Here is a 25,374-nt window from a genome sequence, read left to right as displayed (position 1 = left end):
GACATCGTCCTTATCCGTTTCCAAAATGCCAAAGTAATGTCTGGCCATCTCTGTGTAATTAATGCTAATAATTAATTAAAAATATAGTTTTTAGTGTACATACTCATTATCTAATTATTCTCAGGCATTTTCCTGTCTTATATTACTTCTTACTTTCTGTGTATTAGTTTGCTGACTTCCCGAATACAGTAACATCTTTGAAAACAGATTGATTTGTCCACAGTATGTCTAACATATATCAGCATATATTTAAATAATACTTTAAATTCAATTGAAAGGGATTAATGTGAAAAGCAGTAACTAGTATTACTGGATGTTAAAATACTTTTAAATATTGGAGTGCAACTGAGTTGTTAGTGGTAAATAAGCTGAACTGGGTTCCATACTATTAAATTTTATCAGGTGATCCTAAATTTTGGAGTAGTATTAAATTTCAAATCACTTACAATAATAATAGCAATAATGTTAGTAATAATACATATTATGCACTTACTATATGCTAGGCACAGTCCTAAGGGCTTTGCATATGATAACTCACTCATCTTACAATAATTCTATATAGATGCTTTTATTATCCTCATTTTGCAGATGAGAAAACTGAGACACGTAGAGGTTAAGTAATTTGCCTAGCATTATATAACACTTAAGTGATAGAACTTAGATTTGAATCCTGGCAATCTGATCCCACACTCCTGGCTCTTAACTGTTGAACTGTAATGCCTTGTTTTGGTTTATTGTTGTATGTGTAAACTTGATAAGGCACTCCATTTACTTCATCTCTATAAAAATATAAACATGCTTTTTGTTATCTTAGATTTTTAAAATACCTAGGTTTTAAAAAGAATGTCACTTTTCAACATGTCTGCCAGTTGTTAAAGGAAAAGGCCATGAAAATACAATACTAGCAGTTGAGGTCTGCCGAAAAGAATTATTAGAGCTGTGTCATTTCCATTTCATACTAGTCTTTTACTGAGTTGGAGAAGATAGTTTTGGTCAACCTCCAGTAGGAGGCTTGCTCTTCTCCTTAGCCAGGACTAAGCTAATTAACTAGGTTATTGTTTAAAAAGAACAGCTGGATGACCAGAGAAAATAGGAATAATTCCTCAATCAAAGAGTTTCCATAAAGATTACATGAAATTATGCATAGAAACTATACAGCAGTGTTTGACACATTTCTAGTACTTTATAAAGAATAGTTGAATTGGCTGGGTGTGGTGGCTCATGCCTGAAAGCCCAGCACTTTGGAAGGCGGGGGTGGGTGGATCACTTAAGCTCAGCAGTTTGAGACCAGCCTGGGAAACATGGTGAAACCCCATCTTGAAAAAAATACAAAAATTAGCTGGGCATGGCAGTGGGCGCATGTAATTCCAGCTACTCAGGTGGCTGAGTTGGGAGAATTGCTTGAGCCTGGGAGCACAGAGGATGCAGTGAGCTGAGATTGTGCGCCACTGCACTCCAGCCTCAGCAACAGCATGAGACTCTGTCTCAAAAATAACAATAACAAAAACACCAAGAAAAATACTTGAATCTGACCAACTATTTGGTCAGATATTTTACCAAAGAAAAATACGAAATGCTCTAGTGTATGGTGCAGGTGGCCCAAAATACTTCCTTCACCTGCCCGTATCCCCTACACTTGGCTAACTCCCCCTGTTCCTTTACGGCTACCGAAATATGACTTAGAGTCCCTTCTTCTAGACTCCATGGTGCACCTTTCTTGTTGTCCTCCAAGCATTTATCTCATGGTATTAGAATAGTTTGCTTTCTTGTCTATATTTCCCCACTAGGCCAAATAAGTTCAATAAGATTGTATTCGGTTCCGAGCATGGGGGCATGATGCCAGGCTCTGAGGGGCACTGAAGAGCAAAGGTGATATTTTTGTAGGAATTAATGAGTTGAGGAAATGCAAAATGGCAAAAGGTACTGTGATTTCAGTAAACATGAAATTGTGTTTAAAGATATCTATTATGTGTCTATTTTTAGAAATAATAGTACATGTGTAAGATAGTATTCAGACTATGGATTTTGAAATGGAGATGCCACAGATTGAAAGTAAAACTAATCCAGAACTTTTTCTTTGGTTTCCCCCTTCCCTAGTAAATGCTACCATCTAATATTTATTTGTCTAAGAGCATATTCATATTCCTAGGGGATTTCTGATTTGCTCTAAATTTAAAGAAAAAGAATTTATACTCACAATGGAAAGAACCAATGCTCTGAAAAGGTTTCAAGCCTGTGGTGGGGAAAGGGAGCCTGGATTTGGGGAGAAGCAAGGTTAGTCTGTGTAAAAGTTCTCTCACCCCTCCTGCTCCAACAAAATGGTCGTAATGTTGACCCATGTCGCCTTTCCCAGGAACTCCTGTTGCAGCTTTTCTTTCTATGCCATATGATTTCTTCTCATCTCATATACCTGGAAGCCCCTTTTTATCCCATTTCTACCCCATTTATCTTCTTGCTAGCCAGGCAGATAACTCTGAGGAGTGTTGTATGTCATATTTAATGCTTGGGCAATGGCAATGCCAAGAATTTCCAGCTTTCTGTTTTGAATTTCCTAGAAAGTATAAATGAATATTAATACAAATAATATGCCTAAAGAATGAAGAATGTAAATTGTATAAGAAAGAGCCGTTTTGTCTTTGGTATACCGTATTATTTTACAACTGGAAAAATTTTTGTAAATCCCTTAGATAATATACATGAGACTCTCAGAACATGTCAGCATTAGAATACTATACACTTTTAAGATGTGGTGGCTATAAATTTCTAGATCTCATATTCTCCCAGGAATGAAATATGTGTCATATAGGTGATTAGTCCTAGAAAAGCTGTCACCATAGAAGGATGGGTGCTACTGCCTTTTGACAAAATGAAGCACCTGTCAGAACAATGGCCACCACTATTTAAGAAAGAGCAGGGTCCACGTATGATTTCTAAGAGCAGTCCTGGAGTTTCTGATGAAACCATTACTCTGGAGACTTCAACTCTTTGGTTTTCTCAGGAAAAAAGTTAGTAAGTCTGTAGTCAGCGTAGTTTTTTCCAGGAAGCTTGCTATGCTGACTTCTACTCAAGTAGGTAAAGGGCTTTCCTAGACTGGTTGTTTATGGATTTCGAGGCATTGTGAAGTTGGCTGGTTTCTTTTCTTCTCGCCAACCTGCCCACCCTCCCTCCCTCCCTCCCTCCCTCCCTTCCTCCCTTCCTTCCTTCCTTCCTTCCTTCTTGTAACCTTTTTATTTTGAGATAAATGTATGTTCATGTTAACTTGTAAGAAATAATGCCGAGAGATCCCCTGTACCCTTCACATAGCTTCTTGCAAAACTATAGAAGAGTATCACAATCAGGATATTGACATTGATGCAGTCAAGATACAGACCAGTTCCTTCACCAGAAGGGTCCCTCCTATTGCCTTTTTATAGCCACACCCACCTTCCTCTTGCTAGCCTGTGCTTTCTGAAGAACACTTTGATGTCAATGATAAAAACAAAATGTTTGGCGGGAAATAATGTTCATCTTTGCCAGGATGTTTAATACCCGGGAGACAAATCCAGTTCTGACAAGTGAGTGCTACCTCTGTTATCCTAGTATATTCCCATATCTGCTGTGCTTGTATTCCTAGGGAGACTCTTCTGTATTTTTTTCCTGAGTATCAGCTACCATCAGAATTGGAAGAACCTGCATTAAGTTGTGAGGTGAGCTGGTTTTTTTGGAACTGTGAGGGAATGATAGAATAGCCTGAATTTAATCCTCAGTGAAGAAAAATGTAAAGTGTTTCCAATAAGAGGACCTAGAATGGCTTAAGTGAATGAAGATGTGAATCTTTCTCATCTTTAATTACAAATCGTTATTTGTAATTAAAGCTGTATTTGAAATCATTGTGACTGTGAGTTAAATAAGGTGGAAAAGATTTTATAGACAGATAGTTGCAGAGATGCAAAGAAATAGGACATAGTCCCTGACTTCCCTCTCCTCCATCAAAAACAGAGTTTCTGTTCCTTAGATACACCTCCTCAGCTGCTTATTATGAGAAGCTGAGCTGAGGATTGGGTAGGTCAGGCACGTTAGGTATCCAAAGCACTAATCTTACTGAAATCACCAAGACATCACTAAGCTGGGTGAAGAAAATCGCCTCTCAGGAACAGTGCCAGAAGTGATTGGAAAGAAAACTTTGATCAGCTACTTGGGGTGCAAAGAGTAAGCCTCACAACCATTGGCTGTGCTTAAGTAATAACCAGTAGTTTCCAAAGGGCCCTGGCAGGGCTGTGAAATTGAGTGAGATGCGTATGCCTGACAAATAAGCTGCTCAGCAGAAGTGGAGAAGAACTGCCTAGTGCAGGAGGGTGGGAGTCTCTTCTCCATCTCCATACTCAGTTTTGCCTGTGGAGATGATGGATACACTTGGTATTGGTGAAAACAGCACAAATTATTAATGCAACAGAGGGACTATATGAGTCTGATCCTGGGCACCATCTCTAATTTTCTAGACTGTAATCATTGTTTCTGCCTCTTTACCTTCTACTCCCACCTCATCCTTTCCCATGGGGCTTCTGATTCCACTGCTGAACTACGACTGTTCTTGTCAGGGCCACCAGTGACCGCTGCTAAGTGCAATGTCACTGTTACCTGACCTGTCAGAGGCCTTCAACCCAGGTGACCGCTTTCACCTTCTTGAAGCCCCTTCTTTGTGTGGCTCCCATGACTGCACACTGCCCGTTGTCCTGCTTTCCTCCTTCCATCTCTTTGTGGCGGCCCCTGTTGTATGTGGTTTCTCAATGTTGGCATGTCTGAAGGCTCCTTCCTGGGCTACTTTCTTTTCTCTATTAAATGCTGTTTCTAGGTAACCTCATCTAGTCTCCGACTTTAAATAGTATTACTAACCCCACATGCCAGTGGTCCCTGTCTGCTTCTCCGGCACTCCCTTCCCAAGAAATCCAGACTCCAGCTGCCCTCTTGACATCTCCCTTTGAATATTTATTATTTTATCACTTAATTTTCCTTCACCTTGGTTTTTGTATCTGCACGATTTTTTAACCAAGCTGCATTTATTTATGTAAGCTGACTTAATCCTTTTTTGGAAGGAAGTGAAGTATAATTTAGTTAATTAATTTAATTAGACCCAGACTTAAAATGCCCATAGTACCAATGTTGGCCAGTTCTAGACTTTGATGCTTTTTATACTCAATACTTGCATGATGTAACTCTGCTGTAGACAGCACATTCTCTAAAAGCTAATATCCTGTTCTATTATCATTTATGAAAACAGCTGGAGCAGTGCCCAGAGCAGATCAACAAAAAGCTGAAAATGTGTTTCAACCAGGTAAGCTTCCTTTCAATATCTCCATTTATATTCTAAATGATCCTGTGTTCCAAAGGGTAAATAATGTGCATTTCCAAATGTTAGGTTTGAAAGCAAATCAAATTTGCATTCACTTATCGAGACTTAATGTATAGCATATCAGATGTCATAAAGCAACATCTTTTTGAATTTTAAAATACAAGCATTTCTATAACATAAAGTTATGAAACACTTGGAGTAGGACCGTAACTTGAATAGGAAACAGGACATTCTGAGCTTTTAAGAAATATATTCACTGAATCCTCAAAATACTAGACTGAAGCAGAAATTTTAGGTTGAAGTTTGAAATTATTTCAATTTCATATCTCTTTAGAAATTCATCCATAATCTCAAGCCATTCCAAGATTACTGATATTAATATTTTTGTGTATTTGTTTACAACCTTTCTCTTTCTCTGGGTAGATTTTTTTTTAACAGTTATCAAATAATGCTGTGTATCTAGTCCTTAAGGATTTCCTGTAGGAGAAAGAGTCCAGATTGCCCTTCAGTTCTACTACAGAAATATCTCAGATAATCAAATGCCCTAAAATCCCTTATTTTACACTAAAAAAAATCCCCTGGGACTCCAACATGTGAACTTGGCCAAGCTGATGTAGAGGATGAATGTTGGAGCCAGGATGGCCATGAAGGTTCCCAGACTAATTGCACAGCCCAGTGTAGCCTAGAACCAGGATCAACACTGAAATGTTGAGTCTTTGTTGACACTTTACCTGTGCCTTGTCACCTAGGCACCAGCTCCATCATTAGTGCGTACGTTAGCATCTTCTTCCCTGTGCTTCTGTTTACAGCCATCTCTGGAAAGCTCTCATGACATGAAAATCTATAAAGACTAAGAGGTGACTGGCACTTCCTGGAGTTGTGCAAAGAATGACTCCAAGCAGAGACACTGCCTCATAGGGTTTATAGGTAATGAGGTACATTTGCACTTGATTTTAGCTGAAACTGAGAAAGCAATTGTAATGGAAGTCATTTGAAAAATGAAAAAGAATGGTGAAGTAAATTCCCAAAAGACATATGACTAGGCAAGCTTGAAAAGTAGAATGTAAACCATATTCCTTCTTACCAAGACTTTATCACACAGTATTTAAAGTTCAGACTGTGCCTAAATTTAACAACCCTTCTTGGTAGATTTGGCTTTGACGTTTCTATCTACTGGATGGTGATAAACAACTGGAATTGAAAGGGCGGGGGGTGCAGTTATTGGTCTCCTATTACTGTTCAACTGAAAAGTGAATTTATTTTCTGAATAACATTTTGCTGAAAAAGCAGTAACTGAACATTTTCAGTTTGAAGAGTTGCTTATCAACATTTCCTAACAAGAATAAAAGACAAAGTTTACTTTCAGTATGCTTTGATACTGTTCTACCACTAATATTATTTTCATCAATAATGTAAAACTGTGATTGATTGATCAAGAGCCACTAGAGCTAGGCACTGAACTAGGTCTTTGCTAAACATTAACTCATTTATTCTCACAACTTTGGTAGGTAAGTGCCACTATCTCTTTTAATAATGAGGAAATAGAGATTCAGAAAGATAATATCCCAGTGTCATGATCAGATTCAGAATTGGAACCCTAATTTTTCCCACTCCAAAGCTCTGTTCATTAAACATTTTCCCACTTTTTTTTTTTTCCCATCCCTTCTATTTTTGTGTTGCTTGTTTTTGTCTTGAGTTAGGATCTTGCTACGTTGCCCAAGCTGGCCTTGAACTCATGGGTTCAAGCAATCCTCCTGCGTTAGCCTCCAAGTGGCTAGGATTACAGGCTGGTACCACCGCACCTGGCTATTTCATCTTATTCTCATATCTAGACTTTAATACTTCATCTTTGTAATAGAGTTCACGTGTATTACTTGCTATAAGTATATTACAACTTCTCAGCCTGTTGGTGTAGAAGAATTATTTTTAACTTACTAGAGCCCTCACGTTACATCATGAGACATATATGGCGGAGATGCCGACAGTGAAGTATTTATGTGGGGTGTGTGTGGTAGATGGGTTGGCTTATTGGCCTACCAGGAATTGACTGTCCCAACTGAAAGTCTGTGTCAGTCAGCTTGAGGAGCTTATTAGTAAGGCTCTTGGATCTTCCTGTAGCTCTTCACTTACTGGTTAGGGGACTCTGATTTGAATACCCTGTAAAACTTAGAAATTTGCTAAGAATTATACTGTCATACAGCTGTTTATCCAAGCTTATATATACCCTTTTATATTTATTTCTAATTTTTTTCCCAATGTCGACACCATCAGTAATGGAGCCAGAGTGAATAAGATAAGCGTTTATTCAGAGTGAACAGTGTTAGCATAGATGATGAACAGTATCCCCTTAATATGCCGGGCATGTCCAATTCAAAAAATCAAAGCAAAATAAATAGTCAGGAGACCAGCAGTTCCTGTTGAAATGAGACCTTATAAGCGAAACACAGAAAAACTTGCTTTAAGGTGTGTACCTTTAATAAAGAGAGCCACATCAAAGTACGGGAGAACCTTATATAAGTCACAGGCTTCTTTGGTCACAACAGTGGTTTTCACAAATACTATTGTAGAAGTAGATGATACATGATGGCATTGGTGGTCCTGTACCACCTGACTCAAACCGTCATCTTTTATTCTTTCCTCACAGGCCATCTGTTTCATCTAAAATGAGTGCCCCAGAGTTGTTTGAACTTACTTACACTGGCCTACCTCTGAGCGTTTCCTCTCCTGATACTCCCCAAAATATTCCTGTCCACTTTCCCAATCCACAGTGGGCCTCTTGAAATCCTTCCTCATTGAGCTTGGTCAATATTATCTTCTGTGTGACGATTTTCTTTGTTTCTCTATGTGAAATTAATCATGACCTCTCTGTGTTCTGGGAGAACCTTAAAACCCTGTTTTAGCATTAACATTTCTGCCTTATAATAGCTGATTATATTTCATGTTCTCCTCAGTTAGATTATAGAATCCTTGAAGTTAATAATCCTGTCTTCAAGCTCTGTATTCTAGCAGCATTCAACCAGTGCCTTTGCATGCATCTGGATCTTAACAGTTACGTGTTGAATCAAAGCTTATCGGTTCTGCTTTAGTGTCTGCCAACATAAACAGTTAAATGAATATTCCTGTTTGTATGGTACAAAATCTGTAGATGTTGTAGGTCTTCCTTACTTTGCACAAACTCATTAGGCTCATTAGGATTTTGGAGCTGCAAAACTGCTAGAGCTCCTACTTTTTGAATTCAAGGCAGAAAATTAAAATCTCAGTTAAATATCCTTTCTTTCAAATCCTAATTCCATTCTGAGTTCATGTGTTTGGAAAGAATTCGGTTTTTGATCTGCAGATACCTCTACAAGAGTGAGTTTAACCAGCAGAACTGAGCCTCTCATCTTGTTACAGTTCTTTTGTCACCTTGACTAAAATGTTAAGACACAAAAAAAAGTTAATAAAACTAGTTGTCCTTTTACACTGAGCTTGAAAAGTTGTCAGAATTGTTAACTTTCATTGAAACTTCCTGGAGAGGTTAGCAGAACCTCCTGGAGAGAAAGGCAGGAGAAAAAACCAAAAAGCTGACCTGTAGTGTTTGACAGAAACATAGTTTACAGGTTACTAAAGGGGAAACTTTCAGAAACTGAATATGACTTTGAATGTAATGTACTATATAAACATTCTTGGTCTCATCTCGTATTAATAGTGTCGAGGCTTTTTGTTTTTGCTTTTTTCTTTTACTTTTAATTTCAAAATAATTATAGACTCATAGGAAGTTTCAAAAACACTGCAGAGAGGTCCTGTGTACTCATCACCCGGTTTCCTCCAGTGCAGAATTATGCATAATTATGGTACAATATCAAAACCAGGAAATTGAATTTGGTAAAATGTGTGTGTATAGTTCTATGTCATTTTATCATACATGGAGGTTTGTATAACCACTACTGAAATCAGGATGCAGAATTCTCATTACTGTAAGTACCTCCCTATGCTGCCTTTTTATAGTCCCATCCACCCAGCCCTTCCACAATCACCTCTCACTCTTGGCATCCACTAATCTGTTCTCCATCTCGATCTTTGTCTTTTCAGGAATGCTGTAGAAATGGAATCATATGAATGTGTCGTTTGACAATTGCTTTATTATTAATTCAGCCTCACTTCAGGTCTATTTAAGTGTGTCAATAACAGGTTCCTTTTTATGGCTGATGAGCACGACTATTGTTTTTTCAAACGATGTTTCAATAATGTTTGCCATTTTTGACATCTATCTTTGATTTGTTTTGGTTTATTTTATTGTTGCTTTTATTTTTATGAAAAAGTGTTTTCTGAATATTATTCAGAATAGCAAAAGCTATAAAATTCTAGGGTTCTGAAAACTGTAAGTAAGTGGCTAGTGACATGTGAACTGTGTTGTCCTCCTTATTCCAGCTGAGTGAATTATTTCCCCTACTCCACCTTCAGGCCATAGGAGATGTCTCTCCTTGGGTTTGCCATGCAGCCTCTACTGGAAGCATCTATGAAGCTTCCTGATAGAGGTGGTGGTTGCCTTACTTGTAAATCATCAACTTGTAGGTCGTATTAAGGATGTTCAAAAGTGGATTCCCTTCCAGGATCTTTAAATGTAGCTCGGATTTCAAGGCAGGATTTACCCATGTGTTTGAAATTCCCTTGCTGTGAGTGCTCATATCTGCTCTTCTGAATCCCTGCTATTTTGTGCCTTACTTGGGGACATAGAGTCCTTATGTACCATAAGACATAATATTTGCACCCTTGTATTATCTCATGCTATAGACTAGGGAGTTCTTGAGGGCAAAGACTGTACCTTGTATATTTCTGTATCACCTATAATTAAATGCAGTGCTTTCAAATTAAGAACTAGTTAGTGAATATTTATTAAACAATTTCCTATATGTAGGTATTTTTGTATGCTTGTTTAAAGGATTCTGTAGAAAAAAGGGAAACTCGTGAGGTCAGTGAATGCTAACGGAGATGATATGGACGTCAGAGAAGGGTCTGCACGTAGTCAATGTAGTGGGGGGTCTGAAGAGGGAAGGGTAGGCCCAGAAGACAAACGAGGCTACCTTACAACTTTCTTGGCAACCAGTCATATTAGAACACAGAAATCTCCTTATTACATAAACATTCAAATGTCTATCAAAGTGGGATTTGCCCTGTATCTCTTTTCTCAGAATATGACTTGGCCTTCTTGAAATGTTTATACAAGCAATTAATGTCATTCTGAAACTGAAGCATTTGGCCTCTCCATTACCTCTTTCTACTTCATGAGTGCCTCAGACACACCATGAAATTTTGGAAAACAACCAAGATTCTTCAATTAGCGAGGGTCATATGCATAACTATCTGTACTTTTTGTATCACGATAAGGAACCTGAAGAGAGTGAGAACAGGAATTCCTCTTTCTGAAGTTTGTGTGCTTTCTAGATGCTACAGCCTTGCATTACAAGTAACACTATATCATCTGCCAAGACAGCCCCGAGGGGTGGGTCATTGTGTCATTGCCTGTGAATCACTGGTGCTGTGGAGAGAGAGTCACAGGCACATGCTCACTTTGTGCCTTAAATAATCTGGTGGTCACTATTGGAAAAACAGATTCAACTTTTATGAGGTTCTTCTTCATTCCAGAGCAAAGGTCTCCAAGCCCACTACGATGTGTCTCTTTCCTCCTTAGAATCACAATTACTGGAATATTATAGATTTTTCTCTTCTCTCTTCATCTTCCATCAGAGTGTATGTAAGTTCCTTAAGGGTATCAAGACTTCCTAAATTTAGACCACCTGTAGTACTTACAAAGTTAACACTTTGTATATGTAGGCAGAGTTGGAATATGAAATTGCCTTGTGATATTAGGGAGAAAGTAATATTTTTAAAACATGCTAAAACTGTTTTTAAAACATTCCCAGATACAGAATACTTGCATGACCCAATATGAAAAAAAACTAAAGAGGAAAATACAATCTGTTATCTATGCTTCAAATACGAGAGGAATATGCAATGAAATCTCTCTGGGGCAATGTGAAGGAAAAAGAAAAACCTCTGAGGATGAGCTGAAGAATCTTCGTATAAAACTGGCACTATTGTTGCAGAAACTTCAACTGGTGAGTGATAAAATTGTATGTGAGCAGCATACGAGAACTCAGCTAACTCCTCCTAACATTGTCATTCACTCACTGACCTGGACAAGTCACTTCAGCTAGCCCTTACTCTCCCTATAAGGATTTTGAAATCATAAATAACCGTGAAGGCATATATTAGAACATTTAGAAACTCTGTTCTCTCGTATTTTAAACACTTCAGAATCTTTGGTGGTGTTGGTATAGCATGATCACCCTTCGTGTCCCTTTAATAGGGACACTAAGTAGGTATTTTTTTCAGTTTTTTCAGACAGTGATATATTTTACTTTACTTTTATTTTAATGCATAATTAAAAATAAATCCTCTTAATCTTAGAGGACAGGTTGGGAGAAGTCAGGAAACATCATGTAAGTATGGATTACTGTCAGTTTTATTTGTATATTTTAATGTATAAAGAATTGAGCTCTGTATTAGATTGAACTAATGAGGAAGAGCCCATCTTCTATAGCACATGGAAATGCTGCACAAAGTACAACAAAACTGAAAATATATGTAGTCAAGGATGAAAGTCTTCCTGTGGTGTCTAGAAATAAATTGAGAAATCCAAGCCAGAACAGTGAGCCTAGGGAGCACATGGCATTTTGTCCTCAAATATAGGCCCTGAGTGCTGGAACAGGAGACAGAGCCTTCCTGGGCCATGTAACGTGAGGGGACAGGAACTGAGACCCTGATGGAGGATTGGCTAGAGGATCGCCTTGCCCTTGAAAGGGTTGGGGAGAGACAAGGAAACTCGCCAGACTTACGTCTGTATGATATGTGAAGAACGTGGACCTTGAACCAGACTGCCTGGGTTTCAGTCCTGGTTGTGAACATTGAAATGTGGGAGTCCATTCCCACTTCAAAAAAATAACTCTTTCAATTTATCTGAAATTTGTCTGATATTAAGTACAAAACAAAATGCATAAAAGCATTTTTTTTGCTTAAGTATATTGTGAAAAGAGAAGTCCCTCTCCCCTTTGATGGTCTAAGCAACAGTTAAAATGTTATTAAAATTTAAAATTTTTATATAAAGATAATTGTATTTGTGCTTCTATCAACCATTCTTCTTCAGCCAATTTGTCTAGTTTATTGCTGTGAGAGTGGAATCTCTGTGGAGCTTCTTTTGGTTCTCATGGCCGAGAAGGATGCCAAATGTTTTCACATGTTAAAGGTCTGGTATGGAGCCTGGCACATGGTAGTGTTTCACTGACAATTATTGTTTCACTAACAAGAAAACTAGATAAAGGCCAAAGAAAATCTGTATCAATAGAAATTGAATATTACTTCCTATTAAACAAGTTTATAAAATAATTGGCTTTCATAATAGCAAATCCATGTTTGGCTAAGAAAAACTGAAAGAATAATCATTTACTACTCCTTCTCTTCAAACCTGTAGGTTCTTAGAGGGTAGCTAGAGTAACTATACTAATTTAATTTGCTGTATTCACAAAGTTTGTTAGACAGGTGAAGGGCTTCAGTCAGCAGAGTATGAAACTCTTTTGCCTAGCCTCAGTGAAGAAGTACTCAAAAGGCTCCTACCCAAATGTATTACTCTTATCCCCGACATGAAATTTCTATGGAGCATGGAAATAATATAGCATCCTAGAAGAAGCATGGAAATAATATAGCATCCTAGAAGAAGTTTAGTCCACCAGGCAGAGGATAATCGCCAAAAGATCAGATTATATCTAACAGGATGAGAAGTGCTTATGTCAGGGTCACAGGACATTCTTCAGGGTTCGTGAATATTTGGAAGTCAAGGTAAGTATCATCATTGTAATCCATCTGCAGGAATAGTGTCCCAGTCACAAAGCTGGAACTCACTACAATTCAGCCTATAACAGAGAAGGATGAGATTAGACTGAGGGGCCTTTAGGAATATAGCAAGTAGTTTTTTAAAAAGAGAGAAAAAATAGTTGCACTAGCTTCCACTAAAGAATGAAAAAATGAACCAAGTTTCTAACCACTCATTAGCATAAAATGACATTAAATAAGAAAACATTTTGAAAGGTTAAAAGCATGATTCAAATATAAGGTGGCTTTTGTTGCAGCATGAGTCATAGCCGAGACTGACTGTTAGGAGGCTGCCCAAATTCCAGGAGGAAGCTCTGCAGCTTCTTTCCCTGGCGTGACTGTTGCTTCTCTTTTCCAGGGTGGTCCAGAAGGTGACCTGGAGCAGATTGACACCTATTTAGAAGCTTTGCTTAAAGAAGATAATCTCCTCTTCCAGAACAATTAAAATAAAGTGACCATAGATAGATACAAGACATAGGCTCTTGTTAGAAAAAAAATGAAAAGACTCCTGAAAATTAAGAGTCAGAGAAGGTATTCCCTTTTAAAAAATGCTAGTAAGAAAATTGGAAGATTCTTTAAAAATTTTTCCTTTTTGTTGTTATTACTATAATTGTTCTGTTTAACAATAAGAATTAAGAAATAATTGTCTTTTTTTAAATGAGAAAATTGTATACTCTAGAAATGGAGACCAATTTACAATTTATTATATTCCCTAATCCTGTTATCTGAGTCTTCCTTTTCTTTCAGACATATTAATCATTTCTAGAGTTCTCTAATTTTCATGTGAGCTACTAAATGAAAATGTCACTCAAGGTTAAATTTTGTTATTCCTTAAAAAGATTGTTATTGTAATTTTCTTATTCCTTAAAAATTTTTAAAGCAGATGTTTTCAAAATCAATATGCAAAGAACTAAAGAATCACCTCCTCTTGAAGATGTTGAAAAAGAAAGACATTATACCCTTTCTCCACTATAGCCAACACTCAGTAAAGCAGAAAATATAAATCCCCCTAAAACTTTGAGATATGGTTTATATGATAATTTTATTAGTCATAAAGAATAAATCTCCTAAGCATAATATATATACGTATTACACATATGTAAAAATTGTTTTACATTTATGGATACATAAAGAAGTATGTTTTTACACTCTTGATAAGTGGTTTTTTTTTGTTTAGAAATGTCTGAAACTTTAGACAAAAACAATAAAACATTTAATATTCATTGGTGAAATTGTATAATTTTAATTTATGTATATACATATAGCAAAAGCCTGGAACATGAGAAATGGAATATGGTAAACTCTTTATCCCATTTTTGTCTTTGGCCACTTAAGTACTCTTCTCAAGAGGCAGGCTTTTACCAGTTACTTGTAAATCCATCCCCAAACAATCAATATCTGTAAAACCAGTATATCATGATATAACTATAGATGTGTATGTAATAGCATCCAAAAGATGCTGTTGCTTTTTTCCACTCAATATGCCTTCAAGATCATTACATATTAAGACCAGTACATGCAATATTACATATGTATTGAGAGATAATGAGATAACCTCTCATTATCTTCAGCTGCTCCTTATTATTTCATTCTATGGAAACACTAAATCTGTTTAACCATTTCCTTATCTATACATATTTGTTGTTCTTTTGGGTTTACATGTGCACGTTGGTGAATTTCCTTATAAATTTGCTCATTTCACACATATTCAATTATGTCTGTCAAATATCTCAGCAAACAAATTGCTGGATCAAAGAGTATATACATTTTATTGTGACTAGATATTGCCTAATAGCACTTTGAAAAAATTGTATTAATCTACACTGCTATAGCAGTGTATGAGTTCCTTCACCTACCTGATGGATTACCAGACTTTCTTATCTTGCTCATCAAACAGGTGAAAAGTGGTATATCCTTGTAGTTTTAACATACATTTCTTGTATTTTGAGTGTGATTGAGCATCTTTTCATATGTTTAAAAGTCATTCAGATTTTTAAATTTGGACTTTGTCCATTTTTCTACTTGGTGGTGGGTGTTTTTCTTACTGATTTGTAAGAACTATCTCCATATTAGGGATATTATCTTTTTTATATGATATGTATTATAGATATTTTCTAACAAACTTTCTATTTTTGTTTTCATGGTGTTTTGATTTAATTTCCTTTTGTTTATGGCTTCTTTGGTCATATTTAGAGAGGACTCTTAACGCCAAGATTATTAAACAATTTTGCTTTGTTTTCTTACAGTGATTTATGTTGTTAAACCTATGATTTATTGGAAATTTATTTTGGAGTGGAAGTAAGTTAGAAATCCTTTGTATGAATGTATGTGTGTGTATGCACGTCCACATAGCCATAGCTTTTCCCCAGAATTATTAATTGATAATCAATTATGTCCCTTCTGCCTTACCATACCACCTTTACTGCATATTAAATTCTTATTTGTAATTGGGCCTAGTTATAAAAAAATCTCTATTTTTCATTGAGTGCTTCATCTTTTCTCATGCCAGATTCATGTTGTTTTGGTAGCCCTACTTAATAATTTTATTTTTCAAAATTTTTGTGTGTACTTTTTTATGCTTGATTCTCAGAATTGCATTTTATAGCCTCCACTATCCCTCAAATTCTGTTTACTTTTTTAGGTGGGGGTTTGTGGTGATAATACAGATTAACATAGAGAGAACCGACATGTTTTTTAATATTAAGTCTTTCTACCCAAGACCAAGATATGCCTTTGCATATTCCTAAGTCTTCATTGGAACCCTATAGTACCATCTTAAAATTTTCTTCAAATTCATCTTGCACATTCCTAGTTATATTTATTGCAGTTAGATTAATTCTTTAGCCTATCATAAATGAAGGCTTTTTCCCATTATCTTATGACTGGCTAATGTTTTATACAGCAAGACTCTTGATTTTGGGACTTCAATATTGTATTCAATATAAGAATTCTCATTTTACAAATAATTTTAAAGTTTTTTTCTGTATCAGCAAAAGATCATTATGCAGATTTTCTTTAAAGTCTAATTTATATTAAGAAACAGTTTCTGGATCTCAGGTCCTTATATTCTTGATCCATCCAAAGTTTTCCCTCCACAAAAGATTTTTTTGGCCTCCTTGAAAACTGTTATTACCTTCCTCTGCCATCATCAGTATCCATTTTTTTCTTTAATATAAAAACTGGTGATTAATAAATGTTAATGAGGATAAGAAGTTAGCACATCTGAGCATCCTATGGCAGACATTTAGAAAGAGTCTTAAAGGAGACTTCCCCAAAGAATGCTTTTTGAAAATTCTAGCAGGATATTTCTCATATTCCTAGCTGAATAATCCTGAGGCTGAGTCCTCACTGTCTCCCCTTTGTCCTTTTTACTCTCCAAAAAAGAATATATTTCAGTCTAATGGTTTCAAGTAATTCTTTCAAATGGATAAGTTTCACATTTCTATGACCTTATTTTCACCTTTTTTTTTAGATGGAATCTCACTCTGTCGCCCAGGCTGGAATGCAGTGGCACAATCTGAGCTCACTTGCAACCTCCACCTCCACGGTTCAAACGATTCTCCTGCCTCAGTCTTCTGAGTTGCTGGGATTACAGATGTGCACCACCACACCCAGCTAATTTTTGTATTTTTAGTAGAAATGGAATTTCGCCATGTTGCCCAAGCTGGTCTTGAACTCCTGACCTCATGTGATCCACCCACCTTGGCCTCCCAAAGTGCTGGGATTACAAGCATGAGCCACTGTGCCTGGCCCTATTATTTAAATCTAATTATGATAACAAATTGTCCCATCGAGAGTCTATATTGATATGTGTGAAACAAAATTTACCATATTCACCATGACCACCACCACTTCCTGTCAAGGCAGTTCCTTTAGGCCCCAGCGGCTCCTTCTGAGGAATCAAGGATTTTTTAATAAACAGGTAATCAGTCAGGATTAAAGAATAGGGGCAAAGACAGAGACCAGATGTATGAGCTGGGCCAAAATGGAAATAGAAGTAAAAGTGGGGTTAGAAAAGGAGAACTATAATTTAGGAGTAACAGAATTATGTAATTTCTGCCTGAGGTTTTCTGGTTCTAAGTGTGGTTGGTAGCAAAATGGGTTGAGGACCGCACAAAGCATTCATTTCCACTACTGGACCTTGGCTACGGTTCTTAGGTACATTGACCCTCTTCTTAAGTTCATTGGCAAATGGAGCGTGGTTAGGACAAGATTAGCCAGATTAGAAAACTGGAGTGAGATAAAGCTGGCAGGCCCAGGGCATGTCTAGATACTTGAGAGACCAAAAAAAAGGTAAGAACAGAGGGTGGGGGAGAAAAAGGAAGAACAATGCCAGAAACACAGCCCAATATGTTCCTTTATCTTCAGATGGCGCTTTACTGACTACGACATTTACAGTTTTTCTTACTACTAATTATTTGATTTTTCTCTCTTACACATAGACTTATTTTTAACAATACTCAGAATGTATAACTTTTTCACGTAAAAATGTTATCTAAATTTATCTTCACAATACCTTTTATTATTATTTTACAGTTGGGGAAACAGACTTGAAAACAAGTAATGTTTCAATGTAGTTAATAAGTGGTAGAACAAAGCATAGAATCTAGGCTTCCCGATTGCAACTCAAAGTTCCTGCCATTAGATCCACTGTACCCCTCAATAATGTAGGCAAAATTTATGGCTAACAATATAACAAGGATTACCCTCTCTAAAATATTGCCTCTTCCCTTCACAAAAAAGCTATGTCTCTGCATGTTGGTAAGAACAATACCATTAGTTAGTGCCAACTGACCTTGGTTTTAAAACTGTGCAGATGAGTTAATCTCACTGGCTTTCTGTTCTTATTTAGCCTGCTGCTGTAAGAGGTTTAGAGTAGCTTTCTGAGAGCATATGTTAGACTTCAGTTTTAGTGAAGAGTGAGGGACTAAATCCAGAGGAAACTTACATGAAAACAACCTGAGGAAAAACTGTAGACTGTGAGTCAAGATGGGGAATGGTCAATCTATAGCTGGTGATCAGATAGCAGTTCCTACACAGGAGACCCATGTGTGGTACAGAACATTTATGACAGAATATCCATCTGGCCTGCAAACACTACATGAGTTTAAGACGCTTTTGGGTCTGCAAGGTCTGAATCAGAAGGCCAATAAACATATTGATCAAGTTTATAACACCTTTGACACGAATAAGGTAAGACCTTTTACTTTTCATTTCATTTGAAAATCCTATGGTTCTGCACTCCTTCCTTTTCTTTTCCCTATAAAATAGCCTTAAGTAAAATGTGTGCATCCCACTGAACAGAGAGGTCTTCAGACAACGCACAGCTTGTAGGTAAGTGAGTCATTAAACACATTTAGTACTGACGGCATGAAAATAATTGGGAACTAGCCTCTCCCACCCTAGGAAGTGTTCTGCATGTAGGGAGTTATTTTAAAACCAAATTAAATCTCGGCATGGAATTCTAATGCTATCATTTAAATAAATCTAATAAGTACAGATTGATTTACAAAGACTGTTTTCGAAGTATTTAATGCATTGGTGACATTTTATAGAAAGGCAAATTACAGGACTCTGCTTTTAAAAATGTGATTGCATCTAGGTTGGCAGATAAAATCAATACAAATTAGCCAACATGTTGTCTGAACTGAAATCAAAAGTTAAACTGCTTCATATTACTTTCTTTTCCCCATATTTGACCAATTTAGTTTGGAGAAAATGAAAACTGAAATTCAGACAAATTTTTGTTTCTAAAGATTGTTACTCAACTATTTTCTTGAATTTACTCATTCCTGAGGGGCTGTAGTGCATTTAATTTCATTTCTTGAAAAAATGTAAAGAGAAGAGAAAAGAAGATATAAGCACTGCCTGTTTAACGTGACAATGTTCTCGTAAATTTTACTTGGTGTCAGTGCAAGCAGAAGGCGATCTTCAAGGGGCTGACAAATCGGTGGGAAAATGTGGCAGATTCTGCTTTTGTTATTAATCCTGAAATGTGTTCCAGATACTATAGGAGTGTTGCCATGTTGTCTTTATTTGCCTCTGCCTGCAGATGTGTCTCTCAGCTCTCCATCTCACTTCTTTCTTCCTTTCTGTCATTCTCTGTGCTTCATTCTTTGTATGGCTGCTATAAGGAGCCCAGTATCAGGATAAAAGTCGGTTGCTCTAGACAGCAGTTTCTTCGGCTGTGAATACTCATGAGAGGTTAGAAAATGAGCTATCAGCGAGTTTTACAGTTATTCTCTAAAGGTGTTGTCATATCCCATGCCAGCAGTTTGGTTGCTAGCCCAGTGTTTATGAACACATTGTACATGTCAGCGGTTCACGTGCAAGAATGGGAACGTGCAGAAAGGAGTGGGTGGAAGCAAGGATCTGCTGTCAGATGAAGCCCCCGTCAAGGAAGCAGGGCCACTGTCCACACAGGGGTGTGTGCCCTTGATTGTGAGAGCCCTCTCAGTGTCCGCAGCAGGAATAATGGTATATATTTATGGGGTACAATGCTATGGTATGATATACAGTTGGTCCTTGAACAACACAGGTTTGAACTGTGAGAGTTCTCTTACAGATTTTCTTCCTTCTCTGCCATCCTTCAGACAGGATGACCAATCCCTCCTCTTCCTCCTCCTCAGCCTACTCAAACGTGAGGATGACGAAGATGAAGACCTTTGTGATGATCCACTTCTACTTAAAGAATAGTAAATATGGCCAGGCACGGTGGCTCATGCCTGTAATTCTAACACTTTGGGAGGCTGAGGCAGGAGGTTCATGAGGTCAGGAGTTCAAGACCAGCCTGACCAACATGGTGAAACCCTGTCTCTACTAAAAATACAAAAATTAGCTTGGCGTGGTAGTGCATGCCTGTAATCCCAGCTACTCAGGAGGCTAAGGCAGGAGAATCGCTTGAACCAGGGAGGCGGAGGTTGCAGTGAGCTGATATTGTGCCACTGCACTCCAGCCTAGGCAACAGAGAGACACTCCATCTCCTTAAAAAAAAAAAAAAAAAAAAAAAAGAATAGTAAATATATTTTCTTTTTTATTATTTTCTTCATAACATTTTATTTTCTCTAGCTTACTTTATTGTAAGAATACATTATACAGTACACATAATGTAAAAACTGTGTGTTAATTAACTTTCTGTTATTGGTAAGGCTTCCAAGCAATAGCAGGCTGTTAGTAGTTAATACATTGTGAAATGATTAAGTCAAGCTAATTAAAATATCCATCAACTCACATACTTATCATTTCTTTGTGGTGAGAACATTTAAAACATACTCCCTTAGTGATTTTGAAATATACACTATTATTAACTAATAATGGCTAATATCATCTAATACCCAGTCTAAGGACAAATTTTCCTCATTGTTTCAAGCATACATTTTTTTCTACATCCTTGGTTTGAGCTAGGATCCAAACAAGGTCCTCATGTTCCAACTGTGGTTCTAACTCTCAAGTCTTCATTTTTTTTTTTTCTCTGTAATAGCTCTCTAATCATCTCTTTCCCCTTCCATGCCAATCATTTGTTAGGGAAAGAGAGGCATTGGTTCTATAGAATATCCCACATTCTAAATTTACCTGATTGTTCTCCTTGTCATCTAACTTGCTTTTGATTCTTTGTATTACCTATAAATTGGTATTTAGCTATAGAAACAAATAGATTCTGATTTATTTGTTTGGCAAGAATACTTCATAGGCACATAATTGTTGGTTGTCTCACTTTACTGAATTGTCTGCTAGGTTCAGGCAGTGTCAGGCTGATTACAATGAGGCAATTGCTAACTCTACGTGAAACAAGGAAGTCAATACTTTTAGTATGCCATGGCTATGCAGAGAGCAAAATGTTCCATAGGCTGGGCATGGTGGCTCACACCTGTAATCGTAACACTCTTGAAAAGTCAAGAAGGCAAGCAGATGGTTTGAGTGCAGGAGTTCGAGGCCAGCATGGGCAACATAGTAAAACCTTGTCTCTAAAAAATATACCTAAAAAAAAAAATTAGCTGGGCACAGTGGCTTACACATATAGTCCCAGATACTCAGGAGGCTGAGGTGGGAGGATTGCTTGAGTCCGGAGGGGCTGAGGCTGCAGTGAGCAGTGATTGCACCACTGTACTCTAGCCTGGGTGATAGAGTGAGACCCTGTTTCAAAAAACAAATTACCACAATCATTAAAATGAAACTCTGACTTTTAGATTAAGTATAATTAAGGGAATCTGGTGGGAGAACAATATTGTGTTGGTGAATGCTTCATTAGCTCAGAGGGTTCAAGGGCAGGTAACTCTGGTGACATTTGCTGATTTCTGTGGCGTAAATACTCGCACTGTGGCCATTTTTCAAGCTAACGACTATTTAATACTTGGCTTATACAATTTCTGAATTTAACAATCAGCTCACACTGGCAGATGAAATACACTCCAGCACACCATTGCATTGGGTTATATAAGGGTCATAAAATTAGATACTTCTCTTTTAATATAACAGGAAGCCAATGTCTAAAATTAATACATCAAGATAAAAGAATAAGCATCTTAATTACAAATTTAAGTAAAGACTAGGGAAATCCCCACTAGTTCAATGTTTTTAATTATAAGCCTTTTAGTTGTATTTAATTTTAAATATGTGTATGTTCTATGTACATGCTTAAAAACTTATAAAAACTTTAAAAATTTAAAGATAACACAGAAGACAGCAAATCTTTGTAGGTGAGGTCAGTGATGGAAACTGCTCCTCTCAAAATTAAGGTCTGTCTCTGGGAAAGCCTTGGCAACACAAGTTCCTTAGTTTCTACAACTGGGAATCATCCATTCCATTATGGAAATTCTACTGACTTGAAAGCCGATGTCCTAGACTGGCGCAAACTTGGTAATGAGGAAACTTGTCAAAACGTAAAGTCTCCATGATGAGTACAAAATCAAAGTATGTGGCTCTTGTGGTCAGTGTTAAACCTAAACCAGGTGAGGTGATGGGACTTGAAGTTAGGCGGGCTCCAAAGACCGGCCACAGCTAATACCACTGCCAAGGCAAAACCTGGTGACAGCCTGGTGACAGCCTGGTGAGCTTTTGAGGGCCAGGTGTAGGCCACACAGTTATAACAGAAACTGTAGATTGTTGTCGCTGGCCATTGGTTCCTTAAAGGCAGTGAAAGTGGGCAGGGGCTGCACTGTTCTCACCTAAGCATCCACAGGCTTCACCTGGAGATTGATGTAAAACACCCAGCTCTTGGGAAATTGCTTGCTGTTCTGGGAATGCACCTGCACTCCGGCTCTGCTCCTAGGGAGTACACGGAGTGGAACTTCCTTCTGCTTTGCTGACGTCCATGAGGAGGCTGAGGATGAAGGAGCACCTAGCCCTGCCACACATCCCGCGCTCTGCACTTCAGGTGTGCTCCCTTCTTTCTCATCTTCAGTTCAGTCCTCTCTCGGTCTCCTTTCTCTTTTTAAGTGCAAGTGGTGAGTTCATCCTTGTGAAACAACAGTACAGAAATAGGAAAAATAAGAGGATCATTGGCTCCTTCAAATCCCACATTTCTCCAGAACGGGCACCTATTATAGCATAATGGCATATAGGAGATAGCGAACAAATGTTTACTGAGTGATAAAATAATAGGGAGATGAACCCCTATCAACCTTCATAAGGAAGGCACCAGGTTTAAGAGGCCAAACAAGATGCCCAGAGCCAGCAAATGAGACATGGGGTTTCACTAGGGGCTTATATACAAGAGAGAGAGAGTCTGGTGGCAGGGTCTGGACAACATGACCGCATGGCCCAGTGGTAGCAGGCTGGGCAGGAAAACTGCAGTCGCTTACCAACAGTATGCAGTTGCTATTGTGTTTCAGTTAAGACCCTCCCCTTAATGACCTCCACCTGGCAACCTTCATTTAACCTAAAACTCAGGGCCTCAATCCGCTGCGACCCGTGTTCCACAGGACAGGATGGGGGCTCAGATGTTCTTCATAGACAAGAAACAAATCTAGTTGGCTACTCCTGGATTCCCTATCTCAGAACACATTGAGGTACATCCGCCAGACAGGGTCATCCTCAGGTTTCTCTGAAATTATTCCTACCAGGTGTGTTTATCCTGCAGGAAACAACTTCAGTAGCCTCACTTTACATATGCACTTCTTTCCTTTCTGTTCCTCTCTTTCCCTCCTTTTTTCCCCCAGATATCCCCCGAAGGGAGGCCACCATATCTTCCAAATCATGACTTTGTGCCTAATTGGAGTAATGATCTCAAGAAGAAGTTGAAAATCTATTTATTTTCTTTATACATTTATTTTTTATTTGGATTCCTTATTTTGTCCACAGTCTTTATATGCTTATTTTAAATTCGGTTTATCATATTTATTAAAAAAAAATTTGTCCGTAAGTTATTGGGGTACAGGTGGAGTGATCTGGTTGAGATTGGAGACTATTATTCTAAGTGAAATAACTCAGGAATGGAAAATCAAACATTGTATGTTCTCACAGATATGTGGGAGCCAAGCTATGAGGACGCAAAGGCATAAGAATAATACAGTGGACTTCGGGGACTGGGTGGGGAGATTAGGAGGGGGCGAGGGATAAAAGACTAAAATGTATTTCTTATTTGCCTATCTGGTAAGAATTTTAGCTTACATAGGCATTCAATAAATGTTACTTTAGTTTTTTACTAGATTTATATTTTGAGTCCTCCTTTACCAAGGAGGGCTCTTCCTCCACTCTCCAGGATTGCTTGTAAATCCCAAGTGTGTATCCAAACCTCAAGGTGTCGGGGGAGAATCTGTCTACACCAGTATTTGTGGAGATAGTCCCCCTCCTTATCTCCAGATTCATGCAGACGGCTATTGTTTCTGCACAGCTAAGCCTCCTAAGCCAGATTCTCTCTTAGCTACTTTATACTCCAAGGCCTCTTAGTCTGGCTCAGGCTTATCTGGCCAAATACACCTATAGTATTTTCTCCCAGTCTATGCGAGGTGCAGGGGTTACTTGGTATATCTGTACCCAGGGAGTGAATCACAGGTGCTTCTGCTCTTACATCTGCCAAACGTGGTGTTTCTGTCACCTGTCATCCATCCATTCTTGGCCCTCCTAAATCGGCGTGCCCCTCCCCGTCAATATCTGGCAATTCTCTCTTCCTTCCCTTATTCCACACCTTCCCAGCCTATGAAATCTTTATGTTGTTCAGGAGTAGAGTGGAGAAACTAGAAAAACTGTCTCTAATTATACATTTCTCTAAATCTTTTGTTTATGGCATGAATTTTATGCTCTGAATCCTAAATAGCTTCAATCACAGAAACTTGAGAGCTAAGAATGAATTCTTGATTCCTGCTTTTCTGCTGCAGTGACTTATCTCTTAGGCAATGAATGTCTTTATGAATGTAGGGAGAGCTGGATGACAGCAGGGATTAACGGGAGCAAACTCACATCCTTAACATTCTGTATTATTATCTCACTGCACTTGCAAATATTTACTGAGCATCTGGAGGCATGGAGGAGTGAGGGATGCCACAAAGGTGGATAAGAACTGGCCTCTGTCCTAAATTGACTTTATAATCTAGTGGGGAAGATAGGCACATCCTCAAAAAATAAAAAGAAGTAAATAAAGAATCAAAGCTTGAGCGAGGGGAAAACATTGTACTAACTCTCTGGTTTCAAGGTTCTGAATGGCTTCATGGTGTTAAGGGCTGCTTTTAAACCTGGTAGTGGTCAAGGGTCCCCTAGGGGAATTCTTCAATCCCATCCCAGCAGGGAAAATAAGAATGGAAAAATTACATTCAAGTATTGGCCGGGCGCGGTGGCTGACGCCTGTAATCCCAACACTTTGGGAGGCCGAGGCGGGTGGATCATGAAGTCAAGAGATCGAGACCATCCTGGTCAACATGGTGAAACCCGTCTCTACTAAAAATACAAAAAATTAGCTGGGCATGGTGGCACGCGCCTGTAATCCCATCTACTCAGGAGGCTGAGGCAGGAGAATTGTCTGAACCCAGTAGGCGGAGGTTGCGGTGAGCTGAGATCGCGCCATTGCACCCCAGCCTGGGTAACAAGAGCGAAACTCCGTCTCAAAAAAAAAAAAAAAAGTATTAGGGTTGTGCAGGGATAGGGGTGTGTGAATAGGTAGAAAACATGATTTTTCTGTTCCTTCAAAGAATTTATAACCTAGT

General features: G+C 38.0%; 2 protein-coding genes across 5 annotated transcripts in view; both read left to right on the top strand.

Moving 5' to 3' along the window:
- Positions 1-14,460, top strand: part of MORC1 (MORC family CW-type zinc finger 1) — a 242,683-nt gene extending 228,223 nt beyond the window's left edge. For both annotated transcript variants that reach the window (XM_064374590.1, XM_064374589.1), the window contains 4 exons: positions 3,614-3,686; positions 5,258-5,311; positions 11,233-11,427; positions 13,596-14,460. In XM_064374590.1, the coding sequence (XP_064230660.1) occupies positions 3,614-3,686; positions 5,258-5,311; positions 11,233-11,427; positions 13,596-13,682 (409 nt within the window). In that variant the 3' untranslated portion in view covers positions 13,683-14,460. The remainder of the gene's footprint in view (positions 1-3,613; positions 3,687-5,257; positions 5,312-11,232; positions 11,428-13,595) is intronic.
- Positions 14,461-18,109: 3,649 nt separating this feature from the next.
- GUCA1C (guanylate cyclase activator 1C) overlaps positions 18,110-25,374 on the top strand; it is a 43,354-nt gene continuing 36,089 nt past the window's right edge. For 2 of the 3 annotated variants that reach the window (XM_064374440.1, XM_012460932.2), the window contains exon 1: positions 18,122-18,430. In XM_064374440.1, the coding sequence (XP_064230510.1) occupies positions 18,227-18,430 (204 nt within the window). In that variant the 5' untranslated portion in view covers positions 18,122-18,226. Of the gene's footprint in view, positions 18,431-25,374 lie in introns of all 3 variants that reach the window. The other variant, XM_012460931.2, reaches the window with a different exon arrangement.

Source organism: Aotus nancymaae, unplaced genomic scaffold (genome assembly GCF_030222135.1).
Source record: "Aotus nancymaae isolate 86718 unplaced genomic scaffold, 86718_ANA_hifiasm-v0.15.2.pri h1tg000011l, whole genome shotgun sequence".
In the NCBI taxonomy this organism is placed as follows: domain Eukaryota; kingdom Metazoa; phylum Chordata; class Mammalia; order Primates; family Aotidae; genus Aotus; species Aotus nancymaae.
Note: the sequence above shows the minus strand (reverse complement) of the source record. Positions and strands in the feature narration are given on the sequence as shown.